Source organism: Daphnia carinata, chromosome 9, assembly GCF_022539665.2.
Source record: "Daphnia carinata strain CSIRO-1 chromosome 9, CSIRO_AGI_Dcar_HiC_V3, whole genome shotgun sequence".
NCBI classification, from domain to species: Eukaryota; Metazoa; Arthropoda; class Branchiopoda; order Diplostraca; family Daphniidae; genus Daphnia; species Daphnia carinata.
In genome coordinates this window covers 9,612,694-9,629,575 of record NC_081339.1, presented here as the reverse complement: position 1 = coordinate 9,629,575, position 16,882 = coordinate 9,612,694, and the positions used below count along the sequence as shown (strand labels likewise).

The 16,882-nt window shown below is 40.0% G+C and overlaps 1 protein-coding gene across 1 annotated transcript; it reads right to left on the bottom strand.

Moving 5' to 3' along the window:
* Positions 1–1,021: 1,021 nt before the first annotated feature.
* On the bottom strand, positions 1,022–2,180 carry LOC132088334 (uncharacterized). Its single transcript, XM_059497006.1, has 3 exons — positions 2,071–2,180; positions 1,670–1,858; positions 1,022–1,610 (listed from the first exon to the last, which is right to left on the bottom strand). The coding sequence occupies exons 1-3, from the start codon at positions 2,178–2,180 to the stop codon at positions 1,022–1,024; spliced, it is 888 nt and encodes a 295-aa protein (XP_059352989.1).
* Between the last annotated feature and the right edge of the window lie 14,702 nt (positions 2,181–16,882).

Sequence of the window (16,882 nt, the reverse complement as noted above, 5' to 3'; positions counted from 1 at the left end):
AATTTTAGACAAACCACGACCGTTTTGGATGAAACGAAAACGCACAGGATCGGCAAAAGAAGCAAATGGAAACGGAAGTGTGATACGTTACCACGGATGTGCTGTCATCTATGAGTAGACCATGTCGTCTAGAAATCATGAGTATTTATTTAAACTCATCTTCTCGTTTAAGAATAAGAGGTTGATCACCTGGATTACGTTAGAAGAAGCACCGATGCATGTTGGAGGTAAACAGAGACCATGAAGATTGTTCCAGTTGCTTCCATAATCGTTTGAATATTGCACCATGACACGGAAAGCGTCGTTTTCTTTCAAGGGCAAACTGACCGACGTGTTGGCATTTTTTTTCAAGTAAATCGCAGGCCATATTCAAACGAAATTGAAGCATGTATTGAATGGGTGATGGAAGCGCTGGATGCAAAAGAATGTCATTCACGGACCAAACTGAGGCTTCTTCGTTGGAGAGATTTTCACCCAACAACTACCAGCAATCCTTGCATCTTTTTCTTGTGCTTCACTTGGTATTGCAAGTGAAGGCTTAACAGGTACCTTCAGAATTAATTAATGGCAGCTGTATAATTTATTGTTGAATCATGTAATTAATTTACAGTATTTATTATACTTTTTCAAGGAAAAGTCCAGACAGAATGTTGACGAGCCTCATTTTACTGCCATCATTACATTGGAAAACGTTGGGAAGTCTTTTTAGTGGGCTTGGTATTTTTGGTTTATTTTTTGCATGGATTAGATGGCTCAAGATGAAATCGTAGGTTACCAGCTGAAGACAAATCCAACGGGGAAGAACAAGCCGAAAAAAAAGAGCTGTGGAATGTTTGCTCAAGAACCAAATGTCTTGAATCACTTTCACAGTTGGCTTCAACCCGTGCGTTCTGAAATTCGCAACTATGAAAAATGTTATAAATTATTTTTTATCCTGTGGCATTGTTAAAAATCGAAGTACTGCTCGTCCGGAAGAAGTCGATTGAAATCAGGTCTCCATAAAATTTGGTCAGACGTTGGGCTAGACATAAGCTGAAAATCTCTGGTCGATGCCCAAACTGGGGCCGATATGGTTGGAATTGAACATGAGCGCTTGCACCTGTACTCCTTTTACAACCACTCTGCATTTCGTGCGAGACGTATTGGCAAATAAGGATAGCCAATCGGCTGTGCTGAGAGGGTCGAAGTCAGTATGTAATTCTAGAGGTCGATCGTCAGCTGTTTTGGTTACAGCCACATCGTCAATTGCAAAGCATACATGGCTATCTTCACCGGGCAATTGGACGGACCACCGGGCAGTTGGACGGACCACCGGGCAGTTGGACGGACCACCGGGCAGTTGGACGGACCACCGGGCAGTTGGACGGACCACCGGGCAGTTGGACGGACCACCGGGCAGTTGGACGGACCACCGGGCAGTTGGACGGACCACCGGGCAGTTGGACGGACCACCGGGCAGTTGGACGGACCACCGGGCAGTTGGACGGACCACCGGGCAGTTGGACGGACCACCGGGCAGTTGGACGGACCACCGGACACACGTTTCCAGTTGCCGGATTGCCGACGACAACGGTATCACATAGGAAGCCGATTCACTGTTCCCCGATAAGCTAACAACAGAGAGACGATCTAAAGCTGTCGCTGCATAGGTAATAAACGCAAGAATTACCTGGTAATAGTTCGAAACGGAGACCAGTTAGAGCACGCTGTGTCATAAGGTGAGATTAATCGACCATAAAATATGGTAATGTTAGCGTTGAAACTCGTTGTGATTGTTGTGTTTTGCTTTTCAGCTGAGTCGGACGTCTGACCGATTGGGAACTGAAGAGTTCCAGCGCTGGGCAAATTTAACGCGACGCTGGACAATTGTGTTCCCAAAAGTTAGTTCTAGTTCCGCTTCGTTCTTACACTAAGTTCCTGTTATTGTTCAAGTTCCAGTTTTAGTGCTATCCTATCTACAAGTGTTGTTCAATTCATCAATAGTTGTGAGTATAAATTGTGTTTAAATCAATAACTATTATAAGTGCTTCTCATCGCTGCTTGTGCGACCGATGAGCCTGTAACCTATACCTTCTCCGCAACGGTTCATCTTTATTCTTATCCCTTGCCACAGCGGTGACGGTAAGACCAATTTCGCATAACTCCACTTCTCTATTCCCGTTTCCCTTTTTATGCCCCATAACTGCGTATTCTCTTTGTTGTTACTTGGCCCACTAGAATAAAAAATATATTCGGCATTGTGGTAACGCCTTCCGAGTTCATTCATTATTTATTTATTCATTATTATCATTCCTTGTCTTAATCAAGTAAAGTCATTCTTCTTACAAGGAGAATGCTTTACATAATGGTGGCAGCGATCTATCGAACTCACCCACAATGACGGATAATATTTTTGCTAGTAGGCATAAACTTTCTCGTTCTCCTGTAACCGCTACCAAAAGTCCCATTGAGCCAGTTATACAAATTGAAGAACCTGTAGCCAGATCGCTCAATTTTGGTAAAACTTCCACTTCAAATCGTGCTGGAGCTGAGAAGTTTACGGGTAATAAAACTTCGATAAGGGCAACAGAAGCTATTGCGAAATCTGCCTCCCCTGTTTTAAAGCCTAGGGAAATTCCAAATAATCCTCAGTTAAGAAAGTTAAGATCGAACTCTGCGTATGAACTAGTAACGGGGGTAGACCTTTCAAACGTTCGCAAACCCCGGGCCAAAAGTAACGCTAACCCCTCGGCTGCACGAGACTCTCCTTCCGTACTAACCAAATTAATAAACCACCTTTCACCCAAGAAAACCGTCTCCACAAACACTTCCCCACCAAACGTTTTTTCGACCACCGTTTCCAGTCTTTTTTCAAAAAAGAAGACAACCAATGGAAGACCAACTCAACGCCAATCTCCAGCATCTATTCCAAGAAGTCAAGAAGAAACAGGACAGCATCTTCCAACTACCTAACAGCCAGCTACCGTTCCTACTGCTAGCCATCAAGAGCATCAAGGAGAGGGAGAAGGACTTCCAATCGAGCGATCCGAAAATCTGGGATCACCTCGTCGCGTTGATGCGCGACATTCAGAGGAATTACGACGCCGAAAAACTAACACTGACGGATTGGAAACAACCGAAGACACTTCTGAAGTACCTGACATCCATTCTGGAGGTGAAAGCCAGTGTACCGATCACGAAGAAGACGGAGAAGGCGACAGAGGAAATTGTGACGGAGCTCAAGGAAATTTTCACGCGACACGCGAGACAGGTTTTGTTTTACCTACACGGACAAATTTACAACATCATAGACCTGGAAGAGGTCACACCAACAACACAGCGAGAACTTTTCGGGAGGTCTTCCAAGACGAGGACGGGAGGTACGTCGAAATCATCACCAAAGTGAGCGACACATCAATTCATCTGGAGGAGATCTTGCTGGAGTCCCAGCGAACGTTCCTGAAGGAAGTAGCCAACTTAGCGTCATACCTAAAGAAACTACAACTCATCAACAATTTGGAGGTACTACAGCCGGAAATCATATTCCTTTTGAACAAACTGAACAATTTTCCGGAAGCCAACAACCCGTTCTTCGCACAGCAGGCGAGCGACATCAAGCCAATAATCACGCAAACGGAACAAAAATTGAGACAATCGCTGACGTGCATACAAACGAGACCAATACAGCAGCAGAACACGCCAATCCAACAAACATCGCCGCTGTCGGGCAACATTCCGAAGAGGAAACGGTCGCGCAGAAGAAACCATCGCTCCAATCCGCCACAAACTCTATACAGTCCTCGAGCACGCCTACTTAGCCGATCGGATATAACGCAAGAGGATCTAAGGCAATTACGAACGACACTTCAGAACACCCTCAGAATCCACAGGGAGGAACTTGGAAATTTTTAAGATTTAATACAAACATGGCGGAATCTTGTTCCCCATCAAGAGCGGCCACGGTCGATGATTTGAACGATTTCCAAAATAATCAGCACACCTTCTCCCGTTTACAACTACTTCCTTCTTTTTCTGGTAATCCCCTTGCGCGCTTTGACTCCTGGTTGGAATCTTTTGAAAGTGTAGTAGATGGATGAATGAAAGTATAGTAGATGGGTCAGGTTGGTCTGAGGAGAAAATTATTCAGATGTTAAGGGCACAATTGGCTGATAAAGCTTTCTCGATTATTCAGGCAACTTTGAAGGTTCATCCTCACAACTATGCTCTAATTAAAGAATCTCTTCTTGATCATTTTCATGGTGACGAAAATGCTTTTTTTTATCAAAAGAAGTTTAATAAAGCTAAGCGTAAGCCAGGGGAAAAGATTATAGAATATGCCCATCGTTTGCAGGAAATTTTCAAACGCGCATATCCTGTAGGCTATTCAGAAGCATCTTTCGCTATAATTCTTATGCAAAAATTTATAGAGGGGTTGGATTCCAAATTACAATCAAAAGTTAAATATAAAGAATTTAAGAATTTTAATGATCTTATTTCTGCAACACGAATGTATGCATTGCGACTGGAAGCCATGGAAACAGATAGGGAAAAACATGATTTTATTAGGGCAGTGGCTGCGCCGTCTGACACCAAGGACGCAGAATTAAAAGAAGTCAAAGAAATAATATTGGAGCAAAAGGAATTCGTCAATAATGCCGTAGCAAATATCAAACAGGGAAGCAAACAAATAGATGACCCTAAAACTGAGAAGGAGGAAATCAAAAACGCACTTCTTGAGCTAACGCAAGCGGTAAGGCAATTGCAATTCGATAAAAACGTATCAAGCGCACCCTATAAGAAACAAGTTTCGTTCCAAGCTAGTAACAGTAACCAGGATAGGAATTGGAGACCTCCGCAGCAGAGTAACAATAACAATGGCGCACAAACTTTCAATAAATTTCCAGATAGGCCTACAGCTAATAAACCCCCTTTTTCAAAACCAGCTGGTGATTCTAACTATAAGCCTACACCGCCACAGCTGACTTGCAAATTTTGTGGATATAAGGGTCATTCTCAGGCAGATTGTCGCAAATATCAACGGCAAAGTTTTGAACAAGCTCAGCCACCAATATGCTATTCATGTCGGGAAATTGGCCATAAATCAAACAACTGTCCAAGAGCAAAAAACCCGAATAGGCCTAACATTCCGGGTCCCCCTCCGAATCAGGGAAACCAATAGGTATCAACTGTAACTTCGGGTCAGTTGATAGGGAGCCTCCGTTTAAATCCCGACAAGTCGCAAAATTAACAACCATAACGAATGAATCGACACCGAGAATTCCATTGAAAATCCATCAGATTCCATTTCAAGCATTATTCGATACAGGAGCGTCTAAGAGTATTATTCATGAGAAATTATTGAGAAAATTACCCCAAAGAGGTCAAGTGATCTGCAGTCAACTTGATTTCGATTTATACGATGTAGGGGAGAAAAAATTACACACGCTGGGAAGAGTTACTTTACCCGTACGATACGGAGAGTCAATTTTGAAACAAGAGTTTATTGTTACAAATGGTGTTTCTGAGGACTGTATCCTTGGATGGGACGCAATCCAGAAACACGGATTTCGGCTTGATGGAGAAGCCAAGAGTATTTATTTAGCAAGAGATAAGCAGGGATCAGCTATTTCGAACATACCGGACATGGCAATTACGACGGTCAAAAAGACGACATTACCTCATCAGACGTCGCTAGTAATTGCAGCGCAAATGAAAGGGTCATTTCCGTTTTTTCCGCCTAACACAGCTTTTATATTTTCCCCAGCAGAAGATTTGCCGGCCGGCGTTTTTATTGAGGAGTTCGTAGGAAGAGTATCGGGAGATGGAACATATTGTAACGAAGCCAAATAGACATATTCAACATATATTTCTTCTCGATGTCTTTATTACTCATCAAGGGTGAACATATTAATTGCACCGCAACATACGCAGCGCGGGTGACCTAGATGAACACCTGCAAGATGATGCACGCAGGCGATACGTCATCAATATCACGCCATATTGAACGCGTCTTTTAATTGGTCAACAGCGTGCAGCCTACAAGCTCCTCCCAATCACGCCACTTTGCAATATGCAAAGTTCCGTGGTTAACCCAGCATCTGAGGAAGATCAGACTAGAACTTGCAGCAGATTCGAGTAGTTGCCTGAAAGCATTTCTATTACTTTATTAATGTTATGCTTGAATTTGTGCCTTTTACTTAACATTTTATTCGCCGAGTCAGTCCAGTAAAATTGTTTAGACTTAGAATTATTCGCGGTGATTCGACTGTCTAGTTCCATTTGTTTTGAACTATTGTTTGTGTATCGCTCTCGTGGAAGTTGCGTATCACGCCCGCCTTGTGTCGTTTTTCTTCTCGTTCTCTTTACGTGTGATCACGGTAAGACCCAATTATATTTGTTTCTTTTAACTTGTTTCTTGAATGTTTCTTCTTCTTCTTTGTTCTTTGTCTTTTTAACTCTTATGTCTTAGCTGATATAATACATACATCATTGTGGGTAAAACGCCTCGAGTTCAATTTACATTTATTTGTCTTAATCCGTAAAGTCCATCTTCCCACACGAACTAATTTGTTGCATCAATGCTTGTTTATGGCGTTCGTTTAGAAGCTTTGGAGACGGACCGTGAGAAACATGAATTTGTTAGAGCGATTGACGAGTCATATGACACAAAAGATTCGGAACTGAGGGAACTTACACAAATATTAATTAATCGGAAAGAAATAGTCAAGAATGAGGTGCTAAAATCAGTCAGAACTATAAACACGCAGAGAATCCAAATTCGGAGAAGGATGAAATTAAAGAAGTTCTGCACGAGCCTACGCAGGTTGTAACATAGCTCCTAATGGATAAAATGGATTATGTTTCTTTGACGGGTGCTCCGTATGGGATGCAAGTTTCATTTCAAACGGATAGCATCAGTCGAGAGAGAAATTGGAGACCTCCCCCTCATCGCCCCAATACTAACACCAATTCTTACCAACATGCTAGATTCCCGAATAGACCTACGCCATTCTCGCCCTTTTTCTTTAGACCAGCTAACGAAGTTAATTACAGATCAGACCAGCCCATAGTAGTTTGCAATTTTTGTAGAAATCATGGACACAGTCAGTCCAATTGTCATCAATTTCAGCGTCAAAACTGGGAACAATACCAACCTCCAATCTATTATGCTTGTCGTGAATTGGGACATAAATCTAATACTTGTACTGAGTTAAGAAACTCCCATAGACCTTATATTCCAGGTCCATTTCAGCGTCATGGAAACCAATAATTATCAATTGTAACTTCGGGTCAGTTGATAGGCAGCCTCACGTTAAATCCCAAAAAGTCGCAAAATTAACCACTATATTAACGAATGAATCGACCCCAAGAATTCCGGTAAAGATTTTTCAGATCCCGTTACAAATACAGACGCGTCTAAAAAATATTATTCACGAGAGATTATTTAATAAGTTACCCCCTTGAAGTCAGGTGATCTGCAGTCAGCTTGACTTCGATTTATATAATGTAGGGGAGAAGAAATTACATACGCTGGGAAGAGTTATTTTACCCGTTCGATACGGAGAGTCAGTTTTTTAGCGAGAATTTATCGTTACTAATGGTGTTTCTGTGGACTGTATCCTTGGATGGGATGCAATCCAGAAACACGGATTTCGGCTTGACGGAGAAGCCAGGAGCATTTACCTAGCGAGGAATGAGCAGGGATCAGCCATCTCTGAGGTACCGGACATGGCAGTTACACGGTCAAAAAGACGACGCTATTTCGTCAGACGTCGATAGTAGTTGCAGCGGAAATGAAAGATTCATTTCCGTATGTCCCACAAAATACAGCATTTATATTTATCCCAGCACAAGATTTGCCAGCAGGCATTTATATTAAAAAGAATTTATTGGAAATGTATCGGGAGATGGAACTTATAAAATATGGTTCAAAATCATTCATTATATCAAATCAATATTCCTAGAAACACTACATTAGGCGTAACTGAAATTATTAATAACGTTATCGAAAAAATTTCTCTAGTGAAATTGGAAGATAACCCTAAAGCAGAAGCTGAGCCAGTTTTAATTTCAGAAGTCGACTCTGAATTTTAAGCACCGCTCTCAAAATTAGTAAATAACTTTCACGACTTGTTAGCATCAAAAGATTCAGAATTAGGGAAAATTAATCTTATAAAACATACGATTGATACAGAAGGACGAGGCCCTATTCGACAACGCCCTTATTGAGTTACAAGTAATCAAAGAAAAATTTTGGAGTATAAAGTACAGATCTTAGTAGGAAACCTTTTATATGGGGAGCCGAAGAACAAATCGCTTTTGAGAACTTGCGCACTTCTCTAGTGACACCACCAGTTCTCGTGTATCCCAATTTTATTAAATTATGAATTCAAGTATAAGCCAGGGCATATTCATAAAAATGCAGATTGTTTATCACAATTGAATATAAATAATATTGTTAAAGGGCAGAAAAAGTACACTCATCTGCAAAGAGAAAAAAACAGTCAGAGGACGAACTCTGTATTACTTATTGAAGTTCGATACAACACGTTCGACTTCATGCTTATCCGTAAATTGAAAAAAAAAAATGAAAAAAACTGATCTTGAAAAGAATAATTATCTCGATAAGCAGAACCATTTATACATGAGCATATTCACGAACAAAAAAAAAAAAAAAAAAAAAAAAAAAAACGAACAATACGTTTTTCTTATGTGCAGTATGCTTTCTTATGATACTTTTCTGGCACCCTTCTTCATCCAATCATTATTTTGTATTCAGTAGAACAATGTTAAATAATACTTGTTCTTTTCCCATTTTCTCTCTAGTGTATGTCTTTTATAAAATCTCCCTCTCCCAGTGCCGTAAAATGAGTAGTAGTATAATTTCGAAAAATAACAAGATACTAAAACCTAACAAGTAGCATTTGAGACCCACCACAAACGAAAATTTTTCCTAAATAACGATGTAGAATTTCCTTGTGCTTTATTTCCACTGTGAATCTCTTTTCCTTTACACTCTCCAAAGTCGTAGCTCCAACTCTTTGCATTTTAGTTCCCAACTCTTGCACACACTAGTTTTCACTTTCCCTTTCGTTTCCACACCGCAGTGTATGAGCTTGCGCGGCAAAAACTTTTCCGCCGTAGAATTTTTAATTTTTTTCTTGTCCACCTCGCTAAACCATAAACTGTTTTAACATTTTTCTCTTTTCGATAATTAAGACTATCTTCTCCTCTTTCCAACGGTATTGATTATTATAAAAAATTTGTCCTTCTTTTCGAAAAAAAAAAAAAAAAAACAGTTACATTTCTGTACCCTATATTCTTACTCCCGTTTATGCCATAGCTCAGCTATTGAGAAACCGACGGAAAATCGTTGACTTTTCAAAAGCCGTAGAATATTTTTCACCTTCGATTTCTTACTTCCTTCTTTTAAATTTTTGCTCTATTTAGTTTAAGAAACCCACATGATGACGTGAAACATTTTATTTTATTTTCTGCCAAATTATATTGTCTCGCCCTATTTTGTATGGTTTGTTTTCTATATTGTCCCCACTTATTGAAATGTCACCTTTCACCAACTATTAAAAAAGACTGCTTCTTCATCGGCATTTGAGGTCCTCTAGTCCTAATCTTCATTCGCGGCTTCATCGGCTTCCTTAAACTCATCTGGATCACTTGCTGTCGCCCACGGACGGTTCAAGACGAACAGCTTCCGAATTCATTCCCATGCAACCAGTCTGATTACGGGACGTAATCTCACGCCGCCGGGAGTGATGTAACGAAGCCAAATAGACATCTTCAACATATATTTCTTCTCGATGTCTTTATTACTCATCAAGGGTGAACATATTAATTGCACCGCAACATACGCAGCGCGGGTGACCTAGATGAACACCTGCAAGATGATGCACGCAGGCGATACGTCATCAATATCACGCCATATTGAACGCGTCTTTTAATTGGTCAACAGCGTGCAGCCTACAAGCTCCTCCCAATCACGCCACTTTGCAATATGCAAAGTTCCGTGGTTTACCCAGCATCTGAGGAAGATCAGACTAGAACTTGCAGCCGATTCGAGTAGTTGCCTGAAAGCATTTCTATTACTTTATTAATGTTATGCTTGAATTTGTGCCTTTTACTTAACATTTTATTCGCCGAGTCAGTCCAGTAAAATTGTTTAGACTTAGAATTATTCGCGGTGATTCGGCTGTCTAGTTCCATTTGTTTTGAACTATTGTTTGTGTATCGCTCTCGTGGAAGTTGCGTATCACGCCCGCCTTGTGTCGTTTTTCTTCTCGTTCTCTATACGTGTGATCACGGTAAGACCCAATTATATTTGTTTCTTTTAACTTGTTTCTTGAATGTTTCTTCTTCTTCTTTGTTCTTTGTCTTTTTAACTCTTATGTCTTAGCTGATATAATACATAAATCATTGTGGGTAAAACGCCTCGAGTTCAATTTACATTTATTTGTCTTAATCCGTAAAGTCCATCTTCCCACACGGGAAGATGCTTTACAATATAATATTCTGGTTGAAAATCATTCGTTAATTCAAGTCAAAATTCCTAGGGATACTAAGTTACGTAGCATTGAAATTACTACTCACGTGATTGGGAAAATTGCCTTAAATAAAGTTGAGGACAGGCCTAACACATTAAAAGAGTCTATTGTAATTCTGGAAGTCGACCCTGAATTCCAAACGCAGCTCGCTGAATTACTAAACGACTTTCACGACTTGTTCGCTTCAAAAGATTCAGAATTAGGCAATACAGACCTTATAAAACATACCATTGACACACAGGGACGAGGCCCTATTCGACAACGCCCTTACAGAGTTACAAATAATCAAAGGAAGTTATTGGAGGATAAAGTACAAGAAATGCTCGATGCGAATGTAATTCAGTACTCGCATTCGCCATGGGCTTCACCGGTGGTTTTGGTTGAGAAGAAAAGTGGAGAAGTCAGGTTTTGCGTTGATTATCGAAAATTAAATAGTACCACAAAGAAAGATTCGTTTCCTATGCCAAGGATAGATGAAACATTGGATAAATTGTATGGAAAAAAATTCTTCACTACTCTCGATTTAGCTTCTGGCTATTGGCAAATTCAGGTAGATGAACCGGCTATTGAAAAAACAGCATTTGTCGTAGAAAATAACCTTTACGAATTTAAGCGTATGGCATTTGGATTGTGCAATGCACCTGCCACCTTCCAACGACTAATGAATTATGTACTGATAGACGTTTTGGGAAGTAAAGCATTAGTTTATTTGACCGACGTAATAATTTTTCAGATAATTTCGAAGACCATTTGAGGGATATTCGGGAAATTTTTCAATTATTAAAAGAAGCTAATTTAAAATTAAAACTTAAAAAATTCCAATTTATTAAACAATCGGTGAATTATTTAGGCCATGTCATTTCAACCGAGGGGATTAAGCCAGATCCAGGGAAAATTGATAAAATAGTGAATTATAAAACACCTTCTTCTGTAGATGAAGTGAGATCTTTTTTGGGATAAGCCGGATATTATAGAAGATTTATTCAAAATTTTGGATCAATAGCTAAGCCATTGACTAGATTAACTCATAAAGATCTTAGTAAGAAACCTTTTGTTTGGGGTGCTGAGGAGCAAGCAGCCTTTGAAAAATTGCGAACTTCTCTAGTTACGCCCCCAGTATTAGGTTACCCAAATTTCAATGAAAAATTTTTACTTTTCACAGACGCGTGTGATTACGGAATAAGTGCGGTACTTTCGCAGATACAAAATGGCCACGAACATCCAATAGCTTTTTCTAGTAGACAATTAACGAAAGCTGAGATGAAATATGCCACTACGGAAAAAGAAGCTTTAGCAGTGATTGATGCGATTAAACATTTTAGACATTATCTGTTGGATAAGCCTTTTGAGATTATTAGTGATCATCGTCCATTACAGTGGCTTAAGGATCAAAAAGAAAATAACGGTAGGTTAGGGCGTTGGGCTATATTGTTAGCAGCGACAGATTACGAATTAAAGTATAGGCCTGGCCGTACTCACCAAAACGCCGACTGTTTGTCACGTTTAAAGGTGGCGAGGATTCAAACTGGACAAAATATAAAGTTTATTTGTGAAAAGCAGCTGGAAGATGAACTTTGTGTTGCAATTAAAAATTATTTAGAGAAGGGCGAGCTGGATAAAGTCTTTCAACAATCCAGGCCAGATTGGGTAAAGGAAATCGAATATTTTGAAATTATTGAAGATACACTTTATCGAAATGAGTTGCCTTCGTCAAATAGCAAACGCAGCGAAATAAATTATCAATTGGTATTGCCCGCATCGCTCCGCCATCTGGTGCTCAGGGAATTACATGATGCACCGATGGGGTGACATTTAGCTTTTTATAAAACTTACTTAAAAGTTAAAAATCATTATTATTGGCCTAATATGAGGGGCGATATTAAAGAATATTGTCAGGCTTGCGAAATATGTATAGCTAACACTTCCTCCACATATAGAGCACTTTTACACCCCCACGATGTTGCGAAAGCACCTTTTCAAGTAATTGAAATGGATTTCCTAGGGCCTATTACTCCAATTTCGCCTAACGGAAATAGTTATATTTTAGTTATTACCGATTATTTTAGCCGATGGGTAGAAGCCGTCGCTTTAAAAGACCAAACTGCGTTAACAACAGCTGAGTGTATATATAAAACCATCATTGTCCGTCATGGGATGCCGAAAGCTATTTTATCTGATCGTGGAACAAATTTCACGTCAAAATTATTTCGTTATTTTTGCAAAAAGTTAAAGATCGATCAAAGATAACGACTGCATATAATCCAGCCAGTAATGGGGAGACCGAGAGATTTAATAGAACATTAACAACTATGTTAAGGAAAGAATTAAAGGATGGAGAGCATTCCAATTGGGAGGATATGTTAGACGATGTTTTATTTGCTTATCGTAGTTCAGTGCACGCGTCAACACTTGACACCCCTTATTATTTGCTTCACGGTAGGGATCCCAATATTCCAATTAATGAATTTCTAGATGCGTCCCCAAAAACCTTTAAATCTTCTTCCGATTATGTGGGGAATTTAGCGGAACGTTTGCGATATAGTTTCCAAAGGGTTAGAGAAGAAAGTGAAAAAGCTAGGAAGCGCCAGAGGGAACAATATAATAAACGTGCAAAAGAAAAGCGATACGCGGTAGGCGATAGAGTGTTATTGGATATTCGTGTAGTTAAAGATGGGGAGAGTAAGAAATTCACTTCTAAATATAAAGGGCCGTATAGGATAGTTAAGGTATATTCTAATAATACAGTAGATATCGCAGATAACTCTTATATCTGTCAACGTACTCACGTTAACAGATTAAAACCTCTGTATGAAACAATGCTTTGGAAGACCGAGCATTGTCCTCCATTTGAATCGTCTTCGGAGTTCGAGAATCGATTTCGTAAAACGATTTCAACTCAAACAATTGATGAATCAGAAAATCTGGATAAGCCTATAGATGAAGTCGATGATTTGTATATTATCCAAGAAATTGTAAACCCTTCCCCTGATGTAAGCACTACACTTCTTGGCGACGACTTGAAAATACACACCGGAAAAGAGGCGAGAACCCTCGCGACGGAAAAAAATACGAATTCGATTAAAAAATCGACGAAGATGGAGTTCATTCATCTGGATTCACACGATTCTGAAAATTGTGCGAAAGACACGCCGGAAAAGTGTCCAACAATTGAGATGATTGGCGGTGAAATAGGACTGAAACGAAATAGGACTGAAAATTTCCAGTCCTATTTCTACCGGAGAAATAGGACTGGGAGAAATAGGACTGACTTTTTAAAACTTTTAGGACAGTCCTATTTCTCCATGCCATCAGTCCTATTTCTCCTTAGAAGTAGTCCTATTTATTTTATTTTGTTCCAATAGGAACGATATGCCTCCAATCCGGTAGGCAACTTATTACGTAAGAGCGTCGGCTTATATCCATTTCCCTTTGTAAAAAGCCGATGGTGTTAATTCATAGCTTAAATGGTTCACCAAACATTTATCTTTTATCCTATTTTAATTTAAATTGCAGGGGACCATTAAATATGTTATATCTAATATAGTTCATTTTAATAAAATACTACAACGGCCACACCAGAAATGTTTATTAAATTTTCTTACTTTTTAGTGCATAAATAACTTTTCCAGTTGCACTCATGTTGTACTTGCTCATACAACTATCAGCAACGCATAACAAGCAAGTCTTACCATATCGGTAGCGCTCTAACATGTGACACGGGTATCCTATGTTCGATTCTCCGTGGTTACATTTCTCCTGAGGTTTTTAATAACATTTGCGGTTAAGTTAACTATGAATAGTAGAAGAATGTTAATGAATCTTCGCATGTATGAAAGCTAGTTCCTCACCAGGAGCAAGAAGAACTGTTGAGATACAAGAGAATGGATGAGAGAGGAGATGGTAGATAACGGTAGATGGGCGAAAAATAAATGATTTGTAATTTAACATTTTAACAATTTCTCAACTTCTTTACCAAGAAGAGGATTCTACCACCGAAGTGGATGGCCGAGCATGACATAACATTACTCATCAAGTGACGTATGCCAAAGGATTAAGTTAATATTTATATTGACTTTGAAATAAAATTGATGAAGAAGATTTATGGGTGCTAAAGCCGAGGAAGTTGAAGATGGTTGCCGGCGGCGAATAGAAAGAAGAGATTTGCAGAAGTAAAAGATCACCGGCTTTAGCAGATTAAAACTTATGGGTGCTTTAGACGAAGAGGCCGAAGATTTTTGCCGGCGGCGAATCGAAAGCAAAGATTTAGGAAGGTCAGAGATCTTCGGATTAAGCAGCTTAAGACTTATGGTTGCACCACATTTAATGACTACTCCATACGACCTTGTATCCCGGAAGCTGATGACGCTTGCCTGCGGCGAATTGAAAGAAAAGCTTTACGTAAATCCAGGTAATCTTCACTCACCGCAACAGCAAGAAGTGCTTCTTTCCTATTTGCTGAGAGGTGTAATTTCGTTTGGCTCCTCCCCTTTTTGGCAGACTACATATATGGATACAATAATACCAACAACTTTAATAGTTCATCTTAGACTTCGATCTAGCACTTACCATTACCATGTTTTCAGCTCGCTTTCAATGTTCGGGATGCAAATCCAGTGTTATCGGCCGGAAGCAATTCTGCTTCCGGCCGATACTCGTCCGGCCGATGCTCGTCTTTGTTGTGGTGTTACCTTCCATAAGGGTGTTTCGCCTTCATGGAAGGAGTTCAGCAACTTTTATCGGTGCGCCATGTGTTCTAGTGGTAGTGCAGTCCTAGGTTCCACCGAAGATGTAGCGGATGTTGATGGTGCAGTAGCTGGGGGATCAAAAGGCGATGTAGCTGTTGTTGCTGTTGCTGGTTCTGAAGGTGGTCGTCCTAAGAGATTGCTGAAGCCAAGGAGCATTTTCGACCCTTCCGACGTAGGCAAGAAAAAGCCTCTAGTTCCAGCTTCTCCACGTCGTCCCTCATCACCACGACAGCGATCAACTCCTCGCACATCTCCTCAGACTAATTCTCCGCGTCGTCCAGCAACCCCGTCTTCTCCACCCACCCCACTTTCTCCGTTGACAATGTCATCATTGGTGAGTCTTGTTGTGTCTCCTTTTCTTTTCATGTTGTCTCCTCTTCTTAGGTCAACTCCTCCAGTTCCACCACCACGACGAAGACGCAGGGCCCAACCTCAGCTACCAGACCAGTCGCCAGAAGCTGCAATCCCAAGGAGTTCATATGCAAGCGATGGAAGAAGAGAGGAAACATTTGCCGAACCCAGCGAATCGACAATGGAGGTATATATTTCTTCTTTATCGCAACATGTCTTAGTATTTTATTAGACACATAGCCTTGTTACAAATGTCGTTCTCTAACGAAAATAACAAAGGCTAGGTTCGTATAGTGTGATGTATGGAGTGATCCATGATAATGTTGAGAGACCAAGGTAAATATAATAAATTTTAAAGATTATGACATGAAAGGCAGTCTTGGTATATGGAAAAACGGAAAACAAGAACTTGAAAGTGTCGTCTAAACAAAATTTGTAGGAAATGGATCCAGAAAATCAAGAGCCTGATAAAAAGCGAGGGCCCGTTGACATCGTCGCTCTTAAAAAGCAACTCTCTTCTGAAGACCTTTTCATCTAGCTAATTGACCAATATTCCAACTCAAAGTGCTCGTGTAATTCAAGATCTTGATAGTAATAAGGCTGGTGTTGACCACAATAGTTCTTTCCAAAAAATTGGCACCAGGAACCGTGCTTACAATCCTGAAGAAATGGAAGAACGTTAAACAGCTAAATTTTCACACTTCACAGGTATGTGTTAACTTTTACATTTGAGTAAAATGGCCAGTTTACTCCATTGATTTTCAGGAAAAAGCTGGATTTATCTGGTAAGAAGACAAAAACCAAATCAAAGTTAGATGAAATGAAGAAGAAATTAAAAAGGAAAAATAAGAAGAAGAGGTCCTGAATTGCCAAACTTGCACGAGCCACCAAGGCAACATCAGTGTTATCAACCTCTGGTCTTTCAGAGTTTGTCGAAACAGAAATTCCTGAACCAAGAGTAGCAAGTACACTGCCAACACCAATTTTCAACCGTGAAGGCTGCCAAGTTATCAGCAAATTTGGTTTTATGGAAATTTTTAATCCCTCACACATTCTGTAAAAGACCACTTTAGATCAATAAGTAGCAATGATTAAAATGGGGAAAAAAACTTTAACCAAACGTGAAAATCTTGGTAGGCCCAGCTGAAGTTGAGAATGCAAGAAGCATTGAAGAGAAACTGGCATGAAATGGTGCTCTTCAAATAGCTAAAGGTTTGCAGGTAAACTATCAATTTGACAAACACATTT

What these genes read in the sequence shown, in the direction of transcription:
- LOC132088334 (XM_059497006.1), bottom strand. Translation starts at nt 2,180, where the DNA reads ATGGGGCATAAAAAGGGAAACGGGAATAGAGAAGTGGAGTTATGCGAA. An exon ending in GATGAACCGTTGCGGAGAAG is followed by an intron (nt 1,859 to 2,070) that starts GTATAGGTTACA and finishes ACAATTGTCCAG; the next exon opens with CGTCGCGTTAAATTTGCCCA. An exon ending in CCGTTTCGAACTATTACCAG is followed by an intron (nt 1,611 to 1,669) that starts GTAATTCTTGCG and finishes CTCTGTTGTTAG; the next exon opens with CTTATCGGGGAACAGTGAAT.